Raw genomic sequence first — 22,790 nt, forward strand, 5'->3', positions numbered from 1 at the left:
CTGAGGAGAAGCAAGTGGCTGAAGATGAGACAGGCGGTGTGTAGACGGGTCCCACGCTCTGCTCAAAAGTCACCTTATTGGGAGACCGGGATTGACACATATACACTATTGATACTATGTATAAAATAGATAACTAATGAGAACATACTGTATAGCACAGGGAACTCTACTTAATGCACCGTGGTGACCTGAATGGGAAGGAAGTCCAAAAGGGAGGGGATATATGCATATGTATGGCTGATTCATTTTGCTGTACAGTAGAAACTAACACAACATTGTAAAGCAACTATACTCCAATAAAATTAATTAAAAAAACAAAAAAGCCAAGAGAAAGTCACCTTACCAGGGAGGTCTTCTCTGACTACCTTATACCAAATAGAAGTCCCCTCTCCATCTATGTATTCCTTTACTTTACTTAATTGCTCTTCATAGCATTTATCCCCACTGGTCATGTGATATATTTATGTGCTTATTTGCTTCTCTCTCATTTTACCCACTGCAACAGGGATCGTGAAAGCAGGAAATTTGTCGGTTCTCTGCTCTTCCCTCGGTGCCTAGCACAGTGCCTGGCACATGGCAGGAACTCAGTACATATTTATTGAATTGAATGACTAGGTGAACTGATGGGTGTAAAAAATGAAAAAGGCCCTGTCTCTCCAGTCGGTTGCAGGGTAGCTGAGTGGGTGCCAGTGGGGTTATCTTAGACACAGACAGGCCTGTCATGAGTAGGTCAGGGCCTAGGTTCACCTGAAGGGAAGGCTGCATTTCCAGGGTTTAAACTGTGCAGCTCCTGGACAAGGTGAAGAGCTGCGGGAATCAGGGCCTATAGGTCATCAGGCAGGGAGAGCTGACAGGACTGGAATCTCCCTCAAGTGAACGTGGAGGGCAGAAGGTATGTGGTGCCCTTGCCCTGCAGGTCACAGTGGGTAAAGAACCCTGTCTTTGCTTCTTGACCTCTTCCTAAGTCTTCTGAGTTATTTTCTGCTTCTGGAACCGACTACGCTTTTAATCTTTAGTTGTGCAACACTACCATGTCTTTTACATGAATATTGGTGCCACCTAAGCAAAAGAGCTCAACTCATCACCAGGTCATTGCCCAGTCAAGATCTGACATATATCTTGCTTTAAATGACAATGTTTTATTTCCGTCAAGTTCCGGCGTGATCTTGGTTTTATACAACCAATAAGATTTTTAGTCACATTCTCTCTTTTCTGTTCTTATTTTCTCCATGGAATCCACTATATACAGTAATCTGGTTTTGAAATATGTAGGAGCCCATACTGGATTACAGATGAAAAAGAAATTGTAACAAAAGCTAGGTGACTGCAATTCATTCAAAATTGTTTTTATGGTAATTTTCTCTATTAACATGAAAAACGTGTATAATAACACAGGTAGAGATTTTCTCAGTAGAATAATGTACTACGTTTCTCTCACACAATATCAAAAAGCAATAGAAGCTTGTTAATTCACCAAAATAAATATATTCCACTAGAAAATAGGCCTAAGATGAATGTGGTGATATGGTGACATTTTCCTCACCCCAAATTATTTACCCAAGTCCATTACTGCATCTTTACCACTCATCTTGAGGAAGTGGCGTACAGAACACTTTCACATGTAGAGAGGCCTTCCTTTGGCACAGGTGGAGTATTGCACCTGGTTAGTTTTTATGCCTAGTTCGCATCTGAGTGATCTGCATGTCAATGATTTTCACCAGTCTTGGTTCCAGAGGAATAGGTTCTTCTGGAAAGGTGGCCAGTTGGAGCATTCATGCTTTTTCACAGCTCACTCCCTCTACGCAGGGAGTTCTTATATTAAATGAACTAACAAAATAATATCAGTTTTCTATATAGAAGTCAGCATGTTTCTCTAGAATACGATTTTACTTCTGGAGCAAAAGAGTTTTCTTCTTTTAGGACTTGCTTCCATAACTAAGTCACAAATTTTAACTGAATAATTTTGGGGACAGACGGTTCTTTTTAACTATATGCCTCTTGACTGTACACTTCATCTTTCTGTGAAACAAGGGCCTATAACCACATATAGACTCTTTACAGGGAGTATAAACACTGCTGACTTAAACTTTTACATTAATCCTTTATGAATCTGGAAATTGGAAGGCAGTCGCTAGATAATCCCAAACCTATTTTTTTCTTGATTTCATAATATTTTATTGTTTGCTCTAATTCCAGTGCCCCCAAAACTCACAAAGAAATGTAGTAATACATAATTTACTAATGTAAATATTATGGGTCATTTGTGACTTTGCCTTATGGATAAAATTTTTTAAAAATAATATTTATGTTACTGTAAACAAAATTTTTGTCACTTTCGTATCCCCGCTTATTACTGTTTTAAGATTTTAATCCAAATATACTCCCCCCAAATTGACAAATCTTCAAAGTTTTAAATCAAAACCACAAAGCTTTTTATTATAACCCACAAACTGGGGCTTTACTGATCAGATATCTTAAGTTACGCATTTCTTCTTTGGAAAGCTTAGGGGACCAGTGAGCAGTACTTTCCTAATGAATGTGGTATTTCTTACAACTCCCAGGTGGATGGCCCTGCCTGGAAAAGGCAGTTGTCTTGGTTGAGCAGGCATTAATGTCAAAGGTATGGAAAAGGAACTTGACTTGATTCAGTTTTCACTGGCTTGTCACAGATGCTAAATTCAAATTTCACCTGAGGCACCAAAATGGAACAGATACGAAATTCCAAAGTAAGGTGGCAAGATGCAGGCTTTCAATCAAAATACTGAAGACCAGTTTCATGAGTCTAAAACACCTCACCCAAAGGAGTAAATAAAAGTGTCTAGGAAGTAGGAACAGAGGGAGGATTCCATGAGGAGTATTTTCTTGTTGAGAGCTGTGCTGTGATTCCCACCACCAAGGGTAGGGAAGGGAGGGCTTCAATGGACCACCCAGAGAACAGTTCCCTACAGTTGGGGGGGGACAGGGGACTGATGTCTGACTTGACTCCAGCCCTGGAAATCTAAAGATCAGGAGAGAGGGACTGGTGAGCTTCTTTGGCAAGAGTGAGAAGTGTTATCATTAGGACTGATCTGTGCTCAGTTTATTGGAGCAAAGTAGGCACAAGTGTTTCTACGGACCAGCTGTGGGCCACACAGGAGAGAACCGTTCTGCAGCCCCTTTGAGCCCTGCTCAAGAAGACTCCTGGGATGTGAGTGGAGGATAACTTGGGACCCTCCTACAGAGGGAGGTGGTTCGGAGAGGCCCTCAGGAAAGCCAGGTCTGAATAGGGAGCTGGTACCAAACGAGCAACACCTGCTCATGTTGAAAGGGTCAGCAGGGAGGCTGCCCAAGAATACAGGAAAGCACCTAAAAGACACCTTTGCCAGGCCCAGAAAATATGATGCCATCTTACAACTGTTCCAGCCGAGTAACTGTTCCCGCCCTCCTTTTTTCTCCTCCCTTCCTTTCTCCTCTGTTGAAGGGTAAAAACCAGCAGGTATCAAGTAGGGGCAGAGATGAGCAAGGAAAGGAGAAGCTGATCACCTCCTCTTTCCTAAAAGCTGGACACCTGCCTGTGACCAGCTCTAGATGGTGGAGGAAGAGAGAATTCTTATCTTTGAATAAAGATTGAAGTATTTAGTAATATATTGGTTTGGACATTCTAACAGAAAGACTAATGCTTTCTATTACCTATAAGTGACCAAAAAAGCTATATCCAGTGGCAGGGGTAGAATTACCCTCACTGAGCAAGTTTAAAGGGACAGTGAGAGAAAACATTAAAATTGCTGTTATAACTTCACCCAGGAAGTACTGCTTCTTCAATGAATAGGTTATAGCACCAGCAGGAGTGATGCATGTGTTTTTTTTTTTTTTTTTAATTTTTTTATAGCTACTTTATTTATTTATTTATTTATTTTTGGCTGTGTTGGGTCTTCAGTTCGTGCGAGGGCTTTCTCCGGCTACGGCAAGCGGGGGCCACTCTTCATCGCGGTACGGGGACCGCTCTTCATCGCGGTGCGCGGGCCTCTCACCATCGCGGCCCCTCCCGCTGCGGGGCACAGGCTCCAGACGCGCAGGCTCAGCAGCTGTGGCTCACGGGCCCAGCCGCTCCGCGGCATGTGGGATCCTCCCAGACCAGGGCTCGAACCCGCGTCCCCTGCATTAGCAGGCAGACTCTCAACCACTGCGCCACCAGGGAAGCCCGATGCATGTGTTTTTATAACCCACCTTCCATGAGGTGCCTAAAACCTCATGTGAATCAGGTGAATCAGATGAATCAGGTGAATCAGATCCTCCCCTTACACTGGATATGAGTGAATGCCCAATCTTCAGTAGAATTCTCAGAATGGAAAAATGTAGGGCCCTATCCTACTTCTGTTACTGCGCTGTTCATCTACCTATTGCAATAACTCTCCAATGGTATGTACCTGTAGCTGTCCTATGAAGAATGACAGAGCCAGGCATAGACTGAATGAGGAGGTTTTGAGAAAGTCCTTGGAAATCTTTACTGTTTCTCTGTTTCCCTTGTATCCTACACAGTCAAAACTTGCAATTTACAAATGTCACGGCCCTTTAGTATAAGTGTTCTCAAATGATTGTCACCAGGTCCCTCTGAAATGCAGAGGGCAGATACTGTTTATCTTCATTGTACAGAGAATAATAACAACAATAACAGCTAAGAGTTATTGAGCACATACCATGTGGTTGGCACTTATGCTAAATGTCCTGTAAGCATCATATTCATGTATAATACCATTAATTTATCCACTTTACAGGTGATGAAACAGGGTCTTAGGCTAAGCAATTCATTTAAGGTCAAACACTTAGTAGAAGATGAAGCTGGAATTTGAACTCAGCCGTCTGTCCTCAAATTCCTAACTTTGAACCTCTGCTCAGATGAACAAAATGGAACTCTAACATTAAGAAACCCATTCAAGGTTCTACAACTAGTAATAATTAGCATTAACACACTTGGGTCTTGTGATTTTTGGTCCTCATCTCATTGGAGATCATCAGTGGAGATGTTTAGCTGTCTCCCAGAGCAAAGCTATAGGAAGGAGATTAAGCAGAAACGTTTTTGCCAATCAAAATAATAGGCCTCAAAAGAAAGTTTACTATAGTTAATTACACTATATTGTATATTTGAAAGTTACTAAGAGAGTAGATCTTAAAAGTTCTCATCACAAGAAAAAAAACTAGCTGAGTGGTGATGGATGTTAACTAGATACTGTGGTGATCATTTTACAGTGAATACAAATATTGAATCATTATGTTGTATACCTGAAACTAATATAATATTATGTCAATTATATCTCAATTTTTTAAAAAGTTTAGGTAAATTATATCCATACGTTGGAATATTTTGTAGCCAGTAAAAATTTTTAATGAGGATTTCATTTAAACACACAAAGCATTTTTCCATTCCAAGTAGAAAAAGTAGCCTATAAAATATTAATGCCTTCAAGTCTGTATGAATACATGTATCTATACACATATATACATAATTGAATGTAAGCACCAAGGTATATGCATGTGTTTATGGGTGTATTTGTGATTGTATCTTTTAAAAATAGAAAATATAGAATGAAATGTGCTAAAATATTAGCAGCGTTATCTCTAGGTGGTGGAATTATCGGTAATATATACTTTTTATTCTACACTTTTATTTATTTTCCCCCTAAAGATCAGTACATGTTCTTTCTTCCTTTCCCCTACTGGACAGGTTTATTATTTTAAAAATTATGATAAAAAACCAATTTATAACCATTTTACTCTTATCACGTGGGCAGTCATTTCTGACATGCCTTTTACCCTCATATTATAGACAACCAGTGACACCATCACTCAGTGCAAGGGCTTTGGAATCAGACAGACCCGAATCTGGTTCAGGGTCCCCCGCTCCAGCAGCTGAGGGCATGGACCTCTCTGGAGGTTCAGTGTCCCAGTGAGTATATTGGAGTTACTGGAACCTACATCCAGGGCTGGATAGGGGCGTGTGTGTGCTCTGGGGAAGGCAATGATTCTTGGTGCTTCTTCGAAAGGATATTCTTTAAATAATACTTTAATTTCTATTTGGAGGAAAGACAGGGTCCCCGCAGGGCAAAACAAAAGCCTCGCAGTTCATTAGACCTACAATCCTTAAAATGCACGATAGAGGCCTTGGGCTCTCACTCCCACTCCAAGCAGGTCATCGGCATCTTCCTTCCAACCCAATCAACACTCTCCCCGGAAGTACTGATAAACATAATTTTCTCTAGTTCATTACATTTTCAAAAATATTTGTCTCTTCTTGTGGAGTAACCCTGGACATCTGTCCTTCTGGCTCTGCTTCATAAAATGTTCTGAAGATTAAATGAGATAACACATGTAGAGAACTCTGCACAGCATCTGACACTCAGCAGAAGTTCAATAAATGACGACTATTATTAGTATCATAGCTAAAAACTATGACAACTCCAAACCTCTGGTAATGACGGGTCATGCCGTCATTACCTCTAGCTCCTTACCTATAAACACTCTCTGAGTAAAGGCATTTTTGGGAAAGCATTTGGTGACCTTGAAATGTTCTCAAGAGCTCTCTGATACCTTTATAAATGAATCTTAATAAATATAGGAGACTCATTTCCTTCTTCATACCTCTAGCATAAAAAAGCAACATAAATACCTTTGGCAATCTTTGTATAGTATAGCATTTTAAATGTTATTTACCTTAAACACAGTAGAAATCAACAGGATGGAGGTCACCTGGGGGACAAACACTGAGCAGGGAGGTGTTGCTGAGGGAACGGCGGCAGGTCTGAAACCAGATCCTGGCTATGGCAGAGGGGAAATGGCAGATTCTTTGGAGGAGTTTTATTAGGATAAAAAGATGCCAGAATGCACCTGCTGTTTCATTCTCTCCAGTCTCCTTGAACACCCTCTGAGCAGGGGAGTGAGGGGAGGGTAGGAGAGAAAAAAAACACAGTGAGGTTAGCAATGCTATGTCTCTTTCCCCATTGTCTGTTCCCAAGTGAACATCAACATCAAAACACTGCTTGGTAGTAGTCTAAAAGATTTAACTTGTCCCCAAATTCCTAAGCAACCATCGGTGTGTAATTTGATTTTTGGCAGAACGTAACTGAACTTCTAGGCATATGATTTGTTTTGTACATCTACCAGGGACCGGTGGAGCGACCACCCACCCATTCCACACTCCAGCCACGGAAAGAAGGGCACGTGGAGCCAGCCATTCAGGTCACGCCAAGTGCAGTGGGATCTTGGCCCCCAATCCAAACCTCAGTTCTGCTGTGGTCCCACTACTCCCCATTCTTGTGTGTGTGTGTGTGTGTGTGTGTGTGTGTGTTTGATCAAGCAGGTGATGGGAGCCCAAGCAAGTTCAAGGTTCAAGGCCAGAGACTTCGGTCTGTCAACCCCTCAGTCACCACTGGTCACCATTCTGGTCCACTGGCCTCCCCTCTGGGCTTCCAACCATGCCTGCCCTGCCTCTCCGTTCCATCCCGGCTCTCCCTCACCCTTCAGGGGGAAACTAATTCCACACTCAGAGACCACTGTGGGCGTCCCCGGCCCAAGCCAAGATAGCCCTCCTCTCCATCCCTTTGGAAAGGGGAAACAGCAAAGGTGAGCAAGAAACCGCCAGCAGGTTTTGACAGCTGCAGAGGGAGACTAATGGGTTTCTAAGGAAACAGAGAGGCAGCAGCCATTTTAGTGGCATTTGCCGTATGAAAAATACATAGACACTGACACCCGTCCCCCCACCCCCACCCGCGGCGCCTTTCCCCCCTCCACGCTTCAGAGGCCCCGAGGTGAGTGGTAGGGCTCAGGTCTCCCCGAGACGCAGCAGCCACCAGTCGCAGGTGGCCTGCCACCCGGGGTCGCCCCCCAGCCCCCTCCCCGCAGCGGGCGGGACCGCGGGACTCCCCACCCCCGGGCGCCGCAGTGCAGCGCGGTCCCCGCGTCCCGCCCCTCGGGTCCCCCGCCCGGCAGGCCGCTGGGAGGGCTGGCGCGTCGTCGCCGCGCCGGGCGCGAGGCGGGCCGGGAGGAGCGGGTCCGCGCGGCGGGCGAGGCGGAGGCGAGGCGGCGGCAGAGCGAGCGCGGGAGGTCGCCGCAGCCGGGGGACGCCGCGCGCCGCTGCCCATCATGGTCGCTGCGCACGCTGCCCATTCTTCCTCCTCCGCCGAGTGGATCGCCTGCCTGGATAAAAGGTAGCCGGGGAAGGGCCCCCGCCGGGCCGGGCTGTGCGCGCTGCCCCTGCCCGGAGGCGGCCGCAGGGACGCCCGCCGGGGCCGCGGGAGGAGGGTCCCCGAGCCGGGAGGGAGCGGAGGGTCCGCACCCGGGACCAGGGGACGCAGATCCCGGTCTCTCATGGGGCTCCCCGTGCACGAGATTTTCACACGTGGAGAAATTGCGGCGCAGTGGGGGGAGCCCCAGCCCCGCCAGTTCCCCCCCCCCCGCCCCTCCTTCACGGTCTCCTCGCCCCCCGAGACTCCCGGCTCCGCGCTCGCGTCGGGGTTTATTTTCCTTGGCATCACAGGGCAGACGAATAGATTCCTACCTTCTTCCGGCTGTTTCAGACCCTCAGGGGTAAATAAGTTTTAAGGAGGGTGGGGGGAAAGGCAGGTGCAGAGTAACGTGCTTCTTTTTTTTGTTCCTGAAAGCCAAGTGTGAAGGACCCAGTGGAGCTGTCAAGTGCCTTCTGAAATTCTCAGCTTCTGCCCTCGCAGTCGCTTGCCCAAGGTCTGTGTTAGGAAGGTCACGCGGGAGACTGCTTTCGTCTTAATACCCTGCCTCTCGGGAAGAGACCCTTACTCTAAAAAATTAAAACCATAAAGCGTTGTAACTCCCGACGACAGCCCTGTGTTAAGGAGGGTGCTGTGTGTAACAGCGGACTGCAGTTGTTTCCAGGCTCTGACAGCATAATTTTCTGTTTGTCCAGATTGTGGGTTTAGCAGTAAACATTACACAGTATGTTAGCAATTATAGTTTATTACCCTGATTAAAAGGTGATGCATCTGAACTTTCAAGAACTGGGTAAGAAATCTTGCAGAGTGAACTGCCTCTGATTTTCGAGTCTGATGCAGCAGGGCAGTGATTCATGTCCTGCAGCTATCTGCATGACATCTCTATTTGCATTTGTGTGAAATATTTTACGCTCTGCCATATTGAAATTTTTACAATTAGCAGATTCGTAACCAGATCAAACTTGAAAATCTCAAGCGTGACCTGCTCTACATAATTTACTATTATAGGCCTTTGTTGAAAAAAATTAAGTAATTTGAGAAAAGCTAAACGTGGCTCATTTGAATAACTTAATATATCTGAGAAGTAATTTTTACTTTCAATTACCACACAGTAGCAAGATTTTTGGCAGGCAGTGCCCTGTTTACGTCTAAGATGATAGTGCTAATATTAGAAGAGTTGCATGCAATAAATAGTAAGAGAATTGAAGTGATGGTTATTATGAGGATGTTATTCCTCATACAGAATTATGTAGAGGAACTAAGAGCATGAATAAGTGAAGAGACTGCTAATGTGATAAGTAATCTAAATTTAATAGTTTAGGAAAGATGAATTATCAAAGAAGAGAAAATCAAGTTCTTGTACTTATAAATAGTAATGCTATCCTCATGAGTGAATTTTTCAGATAATAGACTGCATATTTCTATTTGCAGAAATTCATGGCATGCCATTTTTTTGAACAGTTAGTAATTCACAGGCAACCCTTTAGTCAGTAAGTACTTACAGCAAAAATCATAGAGCAGTACTAACACAAGCTAACACAAGGTAACTAACACATTTCTTTTCATAATGTGTATTTGCCCAAACGTTTTTGTTTGGAATGGATTTTTAGAACATAGTGCCACAATCTAATCTAATACTATAATTCATAATGGGGAGAAACCTCCGGGGGTGGAATCCTCCATAGATACTGAACCTAGCGTTCTTGGAGTTCAGGAGAGTAGACAGATCAATAAATTAAGGGGTTTAGGCCCAGAGCTGTCACCAGTCGCAAGCTCTGATCTTGGACATGTCACTTGTATTTCCTTGAGTGTCTGAAAAATGAGGATAACACTATCTGTCTTACCAAGGATTAGTGGGTCAAATGAAAAAAAATTATCGCGAAAGTAATTTGAAAACTGTGAGGTGCCGTGTGAGCATATTATTTTGTGGTTTTAAGAGAACCTTGCATTTTCCACAGTGTCGATGCTAGAATTCCTTTGAAGGAGAGTTTAGGAGTGGCAGCCTCATTGTAAGAGGGCCTTGAGGTACTTGTTTTGAAGTTGCATTTTTACTTAGATTGTTAACTTTTTAGGGGAGGAGGAAGATTAAGGGTGCTGGTGGAAGTTGGCTGGCTAAGGCCCCTGAAGTTGTTCCTTTTGGGACACTGCCCTCAATATTTCTGAGAAATGCAGTCTTGATGCTCTGTTCCAGGCACTGTGTTGGGCACTGGGGAAGCAGGAAAAGAAAGATGAGCGTTGCTTATTGACTGAGGGGGTGGGCGGGTAGGGGTGGCACAGCTACATAAACAACTAACCACAATGCAATGATAAGTGCTTTAATGGAGATGTATGAGATGCTTTGGGAATGCAGAGGAGAGAGTCTTCAGCTCTGCCAGGGATGCTTCCCACAGGTTCCTGCCTGGCCCGTGGAGGTCGAGGGGAACTTTATCAGGCAGAGAATTCTGGGAGCAATGTGAACAAAGACACACAGGTGTGGCATGTAAATATGCTCATTTCTTCTCAACCACAAATTCCTCTTGTAACCAAATCAAGAACATAGGAACATATACTCTATTTTTCTAAAACTCTTGATTATGGACATTTTCAAGCACACACATAAACAAAGAGGAAATGGTACAGTGATCCTTGATGTCCTATTTGGGGAAATGATGCTGGGACCTTTTCCACAGCTGGGAAATGTAGTTTAGATATTTGCATCATGCAAATGGCATGGACAACTAGAAAAAGAGCAACTGAGGGGTTGAAAACAAAAAGGGGAGTTAAAGTAGAAAGTCTGCAGGAGTAAAGAAGTATGTAATGAACATTGAAACAAATTTAAAAAAACAAGGAAAATAATCCCATAGAAATGTTCGTTAAGTGTGCCTAGGAAGTTGTCATAGACAGGCAATGCTATATGAGCTTGCATGTGGGGAGGTGGGTTAAAAATATGCAGATATGTGGATTAGGTTGAAGAAAGAAAACCCAAAGCTTTTTATGTATCAAGCATCCAAGTTCTTGGACTATGGTGGGACCCAGAAGGTGAGAGTGTACGAATACTAATTATAAAATCAGAGAGACATTGAACATTCGGATGGATAAAAATACATTGAAAAAAGTCTCAACAGACAATATTGTTAAAGCAAAACAAGCTTAGTACTACCTCATTGATCTTACAATATTTTTCTGAGCAGGGATGGTAACTAGAAATGTATTACATAGTACCCCACTATTTGGGATGTAAAATGCCTTTTTAAAAAACGTGTTGACCATTTTTTTTTAACATTAGTGAAAATATTTTTTCCGTAAGATTTTAAGTTTTGCCACTTGTGAATTTAAGAACCATTATAGGTCATAATTCTCATGGTTGGTAAGGGAGTGTTATGAAGGGACCACTCATATTCACAATACATATAGTGAATCGTTGCCAGTATTCATCACTATGGGGCAGGAGCTGACAAACTATGGCCAGTGGGCCAGATCCAGCCGCTGCCTGTGTGTCTCCTGAGCTAAGAATGTTTTTTACATTTCTGAATGGTTGGAAATAAACCACAAGAAGATTAATCTTTTGTGACCCATGAAATTTATATGAAATTCAAATGTCAATGTCCATAAGCAAAGTTTTATCGGAACACAGCCACGTTCATCTGCTTAAGTATTGTCTACAGCTGCTTTCACACTACAATGGCAGGAGACTGGCCCACAGAGTTTAAAGTATTTACTATGTGGATCTTTGAAGAAAAAGTTTGCCATCCCCTTTTACAGGTGAAAGAATCTACCTAAGCCATTGACAGAGAAACCACTGGAGATGAAAGTTGTCTTTGTCTGGGAAGGAGTTCACAATGTTTGGTTCCTTGTTCTTCAGTTAGAAGTATAGTGTCAAGGGAGGTCCTTGGCTGATTGGGTTGTTTGGGGACCACTGGTGATCACAGACCCGAGCAGAAAATGAAGTTAACATGATATGGATGTGTAGAAAAGTTGTCATCTTTAAAAACAGCTGAGGAATTTAAAACTTTTTAATGTTTCTAAAAATGCCCCTTACATAGTGTCTTTGCATCTGACTTGATCCCCAAATAGAAACTGAGTTAGCTATTTTTGATTGGGTTGAATGAGAGTGAAAGAAATCAAGGAACAGATTTGTTAAAAACCAGAATGCTTCATAGCAGACATGGTGAAAGAGGATGACTCAGATATCAAAGAAGCATCAGACATGGTCCCAGCCTTGAGGAATATAGAAGATCAAAGAAGCACGCAGAGCAGAAAGCTATCACTGGGGAAGGCTGATGTCTACCCAGGCAGGTCCCAAGGGCTGACATTACCCAGGGTTCAGGGCTGGTCTTACAATCTTGGAATGATGACTTGTCAGCACATCAAGAATTAATACATTTTTTCAGGGACAGATACATAGGCACCAAACTCTCAGAGCCTGTAAAAACCAGAAAGACAGTTCATTAGTTTGAAAATAACATCAGAGAAGTGGATACTGACATCCTTTGGCTAATGTATTCCTTCTCTGGGCAAGCTGTATGGAAATCAAATTGTTATTAGAAGGCCATGTTGTGCGTTTACAATGAGAAGCAAAGCTGCCAGGAGATCAGGACACTTATAACTTCTGGCCAGCTCATTCTCTACCTAGAGCGTCAGAGCCTGGGAACTGAATTGTAATCAGAAGATAATTCAGGGAATCCTTCAGAACAGTTTGGCCGTCACCTCTTCCAGTTAGAGGACCATTCTATGTGCTCTCATAGCACGCTTTGTCCAACAATGTAATAGCACAAGTCAGACTTCATCACAATTGCCTATTGACTCCTTTTTGTGTGTCACTTGATGTATTGCTGTGTTGTATTGTAGTCATCATTTTACCTCCAGCTTCAGTGCAGCTCCCTGATTGTAGAAAGTGCTTATAGGATCAGGGTGAGATGGCCAGAGGCATCTTCCTCCTCAAGGATGGAGTAGCGTCTGCCACCATGAGGGCAAGTCCTCGCACTGGCCCCCTTTGCCTTGGAAAGGGCTTGAGTGGGCACCAGCATCTGCCTCTGCTGTTCCTTGTCCGTTTTCTTGGCTGATGTGAATACTTTTTAAAAAACGACATGGCATAGCTCTATTCTAATTTTTATTTTTAAAAGTTTATTATGGAAAATTTCAAAATACACAAAAAGAAGAGAGAAGAGTATAATAATTCTCTTGTCCCACCCCCTCCCCCTCCAAGAGTCATCAGCTCACATCCAATCTTGTTTTATTCATACCCCCACTTGTCCCCCACCACTCCCAGGATTATTTTGTTGCAAGTCCCTTAGTATTATTTTATCTATAAATATTTCCATATATATCTCTAAAAGCTAGGACTCAATAAAAAATACCATTGTCATACATTTTAAAAATTTGACATTAATTCCCTAATATAATCAAATATCCAGAGTTCAAATTTCCCCATTTATCTCATAACCTTTTCTTTTTTTTTTTTGCAGTCTGTTTGTATTAGGATCCAAATAAGTTGTATTTGGTTGATATATCTCTAGGTCTTTTTTTTTTTTTTTTTTTTTAAAGATTTATTTTTTTATTGATTAATTGATTGATTGCTATGTTGGGTCTTCGTTTCTGTGCTAGGGCCTTCTCTAGTTGTGGCAAGCGGGGGCCACTCCTCATCACGGTGCGCGGGCCTCTCACCATCGCGGCCCCTCCTGTTGCGGAGCACAGCTCCAGACGCGCAGGCTCAGTAATTGTGGCTCACGGGCCCAGCCGCTCCGCGGCATGTGGGATCTTCCCAGACCAGGGCTCGAACCCGCGTCCCCTGCATTAGCAGGCAGACTCCCAACCACTGCGCCACCAGGGAAGCCCTCTAGGTCTTTTTTTAATCTCTGGATTCTCCCTCTAGCTCTCTCTTTTTCTTCCTTCTAATAAATTTGTTGACGAAACCGGCTTTTTTTTTTTTTGGTTGCGTTGGGTCTTTGTTGCTGCGCGGGCTTTCTCTAGTTGCGGCGAGCGGGGCCTACTCCTCATTGCGGTGCGCGGGCTTCTCATTGCGGTGGCTTCTCTTGTTGCGGAGCACGGGCCCTAGGTGCGCAGGCTTCAGTAGCTGTGGCACACCGGCTCAGTAGTTGTGGCTCTCAGGCTCTAGAGCTCAGGCTCAATACTTGTGGCACACGGGCTCAGTTGCTCTGTGACATGTGGGATCTTCCCTGACCAGGGATTGAACCCGTGTCCCCTGCGTTGGCAGGTGGATTCTTAAACACTGTGCTACCAGAGAAGTCCCAAAACAGGTATACTTTTACTGTCTGAATTTTAGTGTCTTTTAATATGTCCCTTTGTCCCCTGTATTTCCTTTTTTTAAAATTAATTTCTTAATATATTTTTATTTTTGGCTGCGTTGGGTCTTCATTGCTGGGTGCAGGCTTTCTCTAGTTGCAGTGAGCGGGGGCTACTCTTTGTTGCAGTGCCCGAGCTTCTTATTGTGGTGGCTTCTCTTGTTGTGGAGCACGGGCTCTAGGTGCACGGGCTTCAGTAGTTGTGGCACGTGGGCTCAGTAGTTGTAGCTCACAGGCTCTAGAACACAGGCTCAGTAGTTGCGGCACATGCGCTTAGTTGCTCCGCAGCATGTGGGATCTTCCTGGACCAGGGCTCGAACCTGTGTCCCCTGCATTGGTAGGCAGATTCTTAACCACTGTGCCACCAGGGAAATCCCTGTCCCCTGTATTTCCTGTAAATTGGTATTTAGATCTAGAGCTTGATTTGATTTAGATATGATTTTTTGGCAACAATCCTCCTCAGAAGTGTTACTTGCATGATGAGTTACAGAATGTCAAGTGATCTCTTTTTGTGATGTTAGCAATATACTGCTTTTAAACTTTAATACTGGGCCACTATCTTATCTACAACTTCTTGAGGGACATCTCACTGTAGCTCCAAAACTTGGGAGCACGACATATGTGTGGAACAGTTGGAGGACAACACACCCTAATACGTAACCAGGGTTACATTCTGTGGTGCGGCTTCTACCTGTCCTTTTAGGATTTTAGGAAAGGAAAGGTTCAGCCAGAGCTGGACTCCCTCAGATGAGAGGCACATGGGGGATGGTGTGCTCGCAGAGCAATGGGCCTGAGAGAAAGGTACTTGGTCCGTCACACTCTTGATCCTGCAGCCTAGTCTCCTGGATACAGCCTGGGACCCAAAAGAGTCATCAGAGGAAGAGTGGTGCTCAGCAAAGCAAATTCTGCCTCACTGTCTTAGTTTGGGTTCCCCAAAATGGACTTCAGTCTCCTCCAATGAGGGCAGGATTGGAAGATCCCTTTTAGTTTGAATTTCCTATGAGTTTATAAGATTTCATAGCCCTTCCAGAGTAGCTGCTTCTTATCTTGTTCCACCTCCCCAACCCCAAGGTAGCTAGTTTTTCTTTAGTCAGATTTAGATCCATTTTTATGCACTTGGACAGTGGCAACGAAGAGTGAATTTTCCCTCTAGTACCTTCAGTTCACAGTTGAGGGAATGGGAGAGGAGAGACCGTCTTGGGAATACTGAGAGACTGAGGGAAGAGAAAGAGGATGGAACTAATTGGGTGGGGAGGATGACAGGGAAAGACCCAGCCAAACATAGGAAAGCAAACAATCTGACTGGCTGGAGTGGAGGCACCGGGGTACCATGTTTACTCAGCTGCATCCATGTGCATTGCTTGCTTCCCCTGCGTGAACAGAAAAACAAAGCTCTATTACTACCCTCTTTTCTCTTTGTGCACATTCTTGCTTGGAGTACCAATCTATTTACTGTGCTTTAGCTGAGCAGATTACTTACACTCAGTATCCTTGGTTTATTTTCTAGACCAGATGCATTTTTGTCCCTCCATTGGGTATTTCCACGTCAAATATTCCATTAGTATTTGGGGAAGACATTGTTTTCCTTCATCTGCCTTTGCTAGAGAGGTAAGAAAAACAAAATACTTATCTTCCCAGCCTCCCTAGAGGCTAGGTACCCACGTGATACACTTCTGGCCAATAAGACACAGCAAAAGTCTGCTAGAGGCTTCTAGGATAGTTTTTGCCTTACTGATGAAAGATACAGATGTATTTGACACTCCTTTGTTCTCTTCCTTCTGCGTGGAATTACTACCTAAAGCCTGGGCCTATGGCAACCATACTGTAATCCCAGAAGGAAGGGCCAGGAGAAATACAGACTCCAGTTCTGACTTTGTTCAGCTTCTGAATAGATCAATAGTTGCCTACCTTCAGCTTTTTTGTTGTCAAGAAAAACACACCCTGTTTCTAGAAACCACGCTTTGTTAGGTTTTCTATCGTTTGCTGTCAAAACTATCCTTAACCTAACAAGTTGATATTCAGCTTGTCTAAAACTGACTTCATCTTCCTTAACTTCCTTTTCCATTAGTTCCTCCTCCTTACTTTCCTGTTTTATTAATGACACTACCACTCTCATTCTCAAAACTATGCATCACCTTTGTCTTCCCTTTCCTATGTCCCTTGTTGTACCTAACCAGTCACCAGTTCTCCTCTTGGCCTTTGTATTCTACTGCTTTGTTCTAGGACCTTATCATCTGCATCTGGATCTTTTCATTGTTTCCTTATCCAATCTGGAAAGCATGATATTTTCAAATCAACTTTGTTGTAGCGTCTGCCAGACCTGGATTCAAATTCTGCCACTTCCAACCCTTTGGCCGTGTGATCTTGGTGAAGTTATTAATCTTTCTGAACCTCTGTTTCCAAAGCATCAAATGAGACTACAAATACATACTGTAGGGGCTGTGTTGAGATTTGTGGGCTAATACAAGTGTAGCTGCATGCTCTTCTCTAAGTAGAAAGCATAGTGTAGGCGTTAAGAGTTTGGGAGCCAGACCGTTTTGGTTCAAATTCCAGTTTTGATTTTATTAATGGTGTAACTTCGGAAAAGTTATTCAGTTTTTTATTTACTTATTTTTTTGGCTGTGTTGGGTCTTCGTTTCTGTGCGAGGGCCTTCTCTAGTTGCGGCAAGCGGGGGCCACTCTTCATCGCGGTGCGCGGGCCTCTCACTGTCGTGGCCTCTCTTGTTGCGGAGCACAGGCTCCAGACGCGCAGGCTCAGTAGTTGTGGCTCACGGGCCCAGTTGCTCCGCGGCATGTGGGATCCTCCCAAACCAGGGCTCAAACCCATGTCCCCTGCATTGGCAGGCAGATTCTCAACCACTGCACCACCAGGGAAGCCCAAGTTATTCAGTTTTAGTAGTTGTTTTGTAGATTCCTCAGGATTTTTTATCTAGACAATCTTATTGTCTGTGAATACTGGCAGTTTTACTTATTCTTTCTGATCTTTATGTCTTGTATTATGTATTTTTCTTGCTTTACTGCCTTGGCTAGGATTGCCAGGACAAAGTTGAACACAAGGGATGAGAATGGACTTCCTTGAACCAGGAAACATTTCTTTTTTCTCTAGTTCCCCTATTTTTAAAAGAGTGGTGTAATATTGGTGTTATTTCCTCTTATAATGTTTTATAGATATCTTCTGACCAGGAGTAGTCCTTGTGGGAAGTTTTTTGGTGACAAATTCAATCTCTTTAATACATGGAAGACTACTCAGGTTTTCTGTTTCTTCTGTGTCAGTTCTAATAAGTTGTTTCAAGGAGTTTGTCCATTTCATCTAAGTTATCAAATTTATTGGCATAGGATTGTCCCTAGTATTCTCTTATTATCCTTTTAATGTCCTTAGGATATATAGTGATGTTTCCTCCTTCATATCTCATATTAGTAATTTTTGTCTGCTCTCTTTTTTCTTGACTGGGCTTGCTAGGAGCTTCTCAATTTGTTAATCTTTTAAAAGTACCCATTTTTAGTTGACTTTCTCTATTGTTTGAGAAATTCAATGATTTCTGCTTTTTTACCCCATTTATCCTACTAGCTTTGGGTTTAACTTGCTCTCTTTTTCTGGCTTCTTAAAAAGGAAACTTAGATAATTAATTTTAAACTTTTCTTCTTTTCTAACATGAGCATTAAAGCTATGATTTCTCATGGTCAGCTCAAAAAAGGAAGCACAGTTATTTCATTATTCAGTATTTACAAACAAAAGTTATTTCTGCCAGAGAAGAACAATTAATCAAGCTATTAATATGCTAAATTAGCATATTAAATAGGATGATACTGGGACCTGTTGACTTCTTCAACCTCATGGAGAAGATACTGTGCAGCATGATGAACAATATCCTCCACAATATCCCAACAGTGAATTCAGCAATGGGTTTCATAAGGCTCTCAATATATCTTGACAGCATAATGCCAAAGGGACATTGAAAGAGAGTATTTCTCCTGGGGGCCAATATAATATACAGATTTTTCATTGTTTAATTTAATCCTGAGATAGATTTTAGGCTGTTTTAGAAACAGATGGATTACTTCTCTTTCAGAAAATTTTCCATAAATTCTGTTTTTTCACATCTAAGCTGCTGATAATTAATAAAATTGGGTAGCAATGACTTGAAGTAATATTTTTCAATAGATACTTGGAGTGCTACTGTTCTGTATTGTTGGGTAGATGACTAGTAGTTATATGACTTTGGACTTAGCCAAACATGGAGGAAAATGACATCCTCATTTGATAGCCAAACAAAACTATATGTCTTAATGGTGGTCCAGCCCTTCTCTGTGAAATTGTGGGGGCAAAGGTGTATTCTCAAGGAGGAATGTTGGTGCCTCTCTAACACACAAATGGTGGACAAGAGCCTGGCCCCTATAATTGTTGCCATAGAAACTAAGGAACATGTGTTAATTATACTGAAGCATTCTTAAAATGAGTAATATAATTTTCTGAAAACCCTTTTATGGAATAAAATTGTAAGATGTAAGCATATTAAATAGAATGACTTGCTCAATAGGATTATCACCTATAAATTGGTTGAAAGTTCAAGAACCTCTCTTTTATTTAATTAAATGGGGAAGTACTTTTTAAAGGCCCTTAGAAAAGGCTTAATTGTTAGAGATGTTGAAAACAAATAGAAAAGACCTTTGATGGGAAGTAGACATCGCTTGGAACTTGATAATTTGATTCTTGATATTGTATATGATATTTCAATTCTGGTTAAACCTCAGATGAAGGTATTAATGTCTTGCCTGGTGTTCAGGCTCTGACAGCCTTATTCTTCTACTTACTGATTGGCTACTTATTGAACATGTTACAGAAAATGTTGAGTTCTTAAATCTTATGTTTTCTTTATAAACTCTTTAAACAAACCTGAGATATAAAAAAGTTCTATCTCTCGGGTCCCTTGCCACTACTTTTGTCACTCCTCTACCTTTCTCTTTCTCCCTGTGTCACACTCCTTTCCTCCTTCCTCAACCCAAATGTGCTGTAAGAAATGGATATGATCTTAGTCCTCTCCTTTCCTACTGTTCATTCATTCATTCAGAGATTTTACTCTCCACTTTCCATGTGCCAGACATTCTTGCTGGGGATAGGTTATTCAGAAAAATTGACATGGATCCTGACCTCATGAATTTACATATTAGTTGGAAAGACATTAATTAATTCAGTCAGTCCTTCAAAAAACTATTTGTTGAGTACCTACTGTGTGCTGGTTACTGTTCCAGGTGATAAGGAATACAGTGGTGAACAAAACAGGAAAAGTTAGGTGGTAAAAAAGGCTATGAGGCCAAAGGTAAGAGGATATGGAGTGATGGAGTCAGGGAACAGACTCATCTATACTACAGTGTCAGATAGTGATAAGACTAATGAAGGAAAACAAAGTAGAGAACAGGGGAAGAAACTGAGGGGTGGTGGTGTTTTAGGGAGGGTAGGCAGGTTTCTGCAGAAGTCAAATATGATCAAAGACCTTGAATGAGCTGAGAGACCATCTAGTATGAATTTAAATCAGTGTAATCCATGCTTTACTAAATAGGTGGTTGAGGTATTTTAGAGAACATGGGTCAGGTAGTGCCTGTGATGAGGACAGAGGCTGAATACGTGTGGTAGTGCCCTTGTGTTTGGTTATAGGGCCTTATTTTGAGAAAATACCTGTAAGATAATAGAAAAAAAATATATATATATATATTGATTTCTGTCCCCTGTTCCTGGCACTGAGCTCCTGAAACTCTTGTCATTTCCTAAGTGATAAAAACACCAGGAGCATCTGTTGTCCTCATGTTTGTCTCTGATCCTGTTCCTGATGCAGGGCTCCTGAAACACTTGTAAATTTCTAAGTGATCAAAGTACTAAGAGCGTCTTTTGTTCTACTGATGCAACTCTGGGTGGACTCCTGGATGGCTCCTGGATGGGGTCTGGTCACCAGAAAGACCAAGCCATGATTAGAAACTTAGAATTTTCAGCCCTACCCCCTCCATCCTCCAGGGAGGGGAGAGGGGCTGGAAATGGATTTAATAATTGATCATGGCTATGTTAGGAAGCCTCCATAAAATCCCAATAGTAGGGGGTTCAAAGAGCTTCCAAGTTGGTGAACACATCCACACCTGGGAGCATGACACACCCCAACTCCATAGGGACAGAAGCTTCTGTACTTGGGACCTTCCAGACCTCACCCTATGTATCTCTTCATCTGGCTGTTCATCTATATCCTTTATCATATTCTTTAATAAACTGGTAAATGTAAGTAAGTATTTCCCTGAGTTCTGTGAGTTCCTTTAGCTAACTAATCGAACCTGAGGAGAGGGTAGTTGGAACCTCTGATCTATAGCTTGATTGGTTAAAAACACAAGTGATAACCTGAGTTTGCCACTGGAATCTGGAATCGTGGTGGGGGGTGTGCAGCCTTGGGGGACTGAGCCCTTTACCTGTGAGATCTGATGCCATCTCCGGGTAGATAGTGTCAGAACTGAGTTAAATTGTAGAACACCCAGCTGGTATCAGAGACTTGCTTGCTGTTTTGGTGGACTCCCCTACCATGTTTGGTGACCAGAAGTGTCAGAAGTGAAGCGTTCTGTGTGAGTAGTAAAGGAGACTCAGAGGAGAGAAACATGGTAGGGAAGAAGGAAGAAAGCTGAGTTTTTCATTTATAGTAACTAGAGCATATTATTGCTTTTGTGGATGTATTAGACAAAGGTAATTTCAGAAAACGGTGAAAAGGATAAATTCTGAAATTTTGGTTTATCCTTCAAATATTGTTACTTAAAGATATTTAAAATGCTGTTCATTTAGGTCTTCATTATACTAATTTTTGAGAAAAAAGAAAGCTATCCCTAGAGAATTGATGAGCGCCATACAGATCAGGAAATGTGCTATAATTTAAATGAGTTTCGAAAGATACTGTGTATATGGTTTTGACCATGGATGCTGACGGCTGACTGATAGTGGTATCAACATCCCCATCCAACTGATGGACTTTTTGGTTTCATAGTTAGCCAGTTTAGTTTTATCAGTGATGAATTTGTCTGGTACCTCTGTGGGGTCAGTGTTCTCTGAAGACAAGCCTCTCAGACAAATACACCAGAGCAAGAAAATGGTCCTGAAACTAAACTCTAGCAATTTTTCATGTTAAGGATTTGTTCACTCTCTCTTTTTTTTTTTTTTAAAGTGTTTGGTACTTTATTTTATTTATTTATTTATTTATTTATTTATTTATTTATTTATTTTTGGCTGTGTTGGGTCTTCGTTTCTGTGCTAGGGCTTTCTCTAGTTGCGGCAAGCGGGGGCCACTCTTCATCGCTGTGCGCGGGCCTCTCACTGTCGTGGCCTCTCTTCTTGCGGAGCACAGGCTCCAGACGCGCAAGCTCAGTAGTTGTGGCTCACGGGCCTAGTTGCTCCGCGGCATGTGGGATCTTCCCAGACCAGGGCTCGAACCTGTGTCCCCTGCATTGGCAGGCAGATTCTCAACCACTGCACCACCAGGGAAGCCCCTGTTCACTCTCTTAAACAACTTTTCTATCATTATTCTACCATCTGCCTTTTGATACTGTTTTGTATTGAATTCTTATATTTTCCTTATCAACTAATTAGATGATATGGCAATATACTTGTAAATTTTTTCATGTCAAAAACTGAAGATAGCTTGAGAGTAGTTAAGTGTCTGTGTTGATGTTAAGGTAGTTGCATGCAGCAGACTCATTGTAAAATCTTCCTTTGTGGTACTTGAAGATCTGATTTGTGAGAGTTAGAGCTTTCTAATCAGTAACCAAGTTTTACATTTTATTTACAGAAAATAATTTAAATACTTAGACCAGGAATTCCTATTTAATTATCCAGGTCATCAGAGCATAAATGGGAAGCCCCCTATTAATACAAAAATGTGCAATTACAGAGAATACTGACGGGACCATATAATAAGGCGGCTTCATCTATAGGGCAGATCTCCGAAGCATGGCCAGACTTAGAGGCTGCCTGGTTGACTGGGAATAGAAGACAGTTTTATTGTGCTCTTTCATCTTCTGTACATTATCAGCTTGTGAATGCACCTTATCTTTTCCTCAGTTGAATTTTCCACTATCTCTATTGTTTTGCTTCATACCTTTTCAGCACTTCATGGGATATTTATCTTAACAGCTTTAGAGGCTCATTTTAGAATTCAACATTCAACAGATTATGGATATTAAAGTTCATTTAAAAAACACCCTTTGTATTTAGGTGGTTAGTATGTTTTTGGCCTCTATCATTAGAAGTCCTAACCCAAAATAGCCACAGGAG

General features: G+C 42.3%; 1 protein-coding gene across 4 annotated transcripts in view; it reads left to right on the forward strand.

The window, feature by feature from the left end:
• Positions 1-7,989: 7,989 nt before the first annotated feature.
• Positions 7,990-22,790, forward strand: part of RAPGEF4 (Rap guanine nucleotide exchange factor 4) — a 311,598-nt gene continuing 296,797 nt past the window's right edge. For 2 of the 4 annotated variants that reach the window (XM_057551325.1, XM_057551326.1), the window contains exon 1: positions 7,994-8,180. In XM_057551325.1, the coding sequence (XP_057407308.1) occupies positions 8,116-8,180 (65 nt within the window). In that variant the 5' untranslated portion in view covers positions 7,994-8,115. Of the gene's footprint in view, positions 8,181-8,633; positions 8,713-22,790 lie in introns of all 4 variants that reach the window. The other 2 variants (XM_057551327.1, XR_009009047.1) reach the window with 2 other exon arrangements.

The sequence above is a fragment of the Balaenoptera acutorostrata genome, chromosome 8 (assembly GCF_949987535.1).
Source record: "Balaenoptera acutorostrata chromosome 8, mBalAcu1.1, whole genome shotgun sequence".
NCBI classification, from domain to species: Eukaryota; Metazoa; Chordata; class Mammalia; order Artiodactyla; family Balaenopteridae; genus Balaenoptera; species Balaenoptera acutorostrata.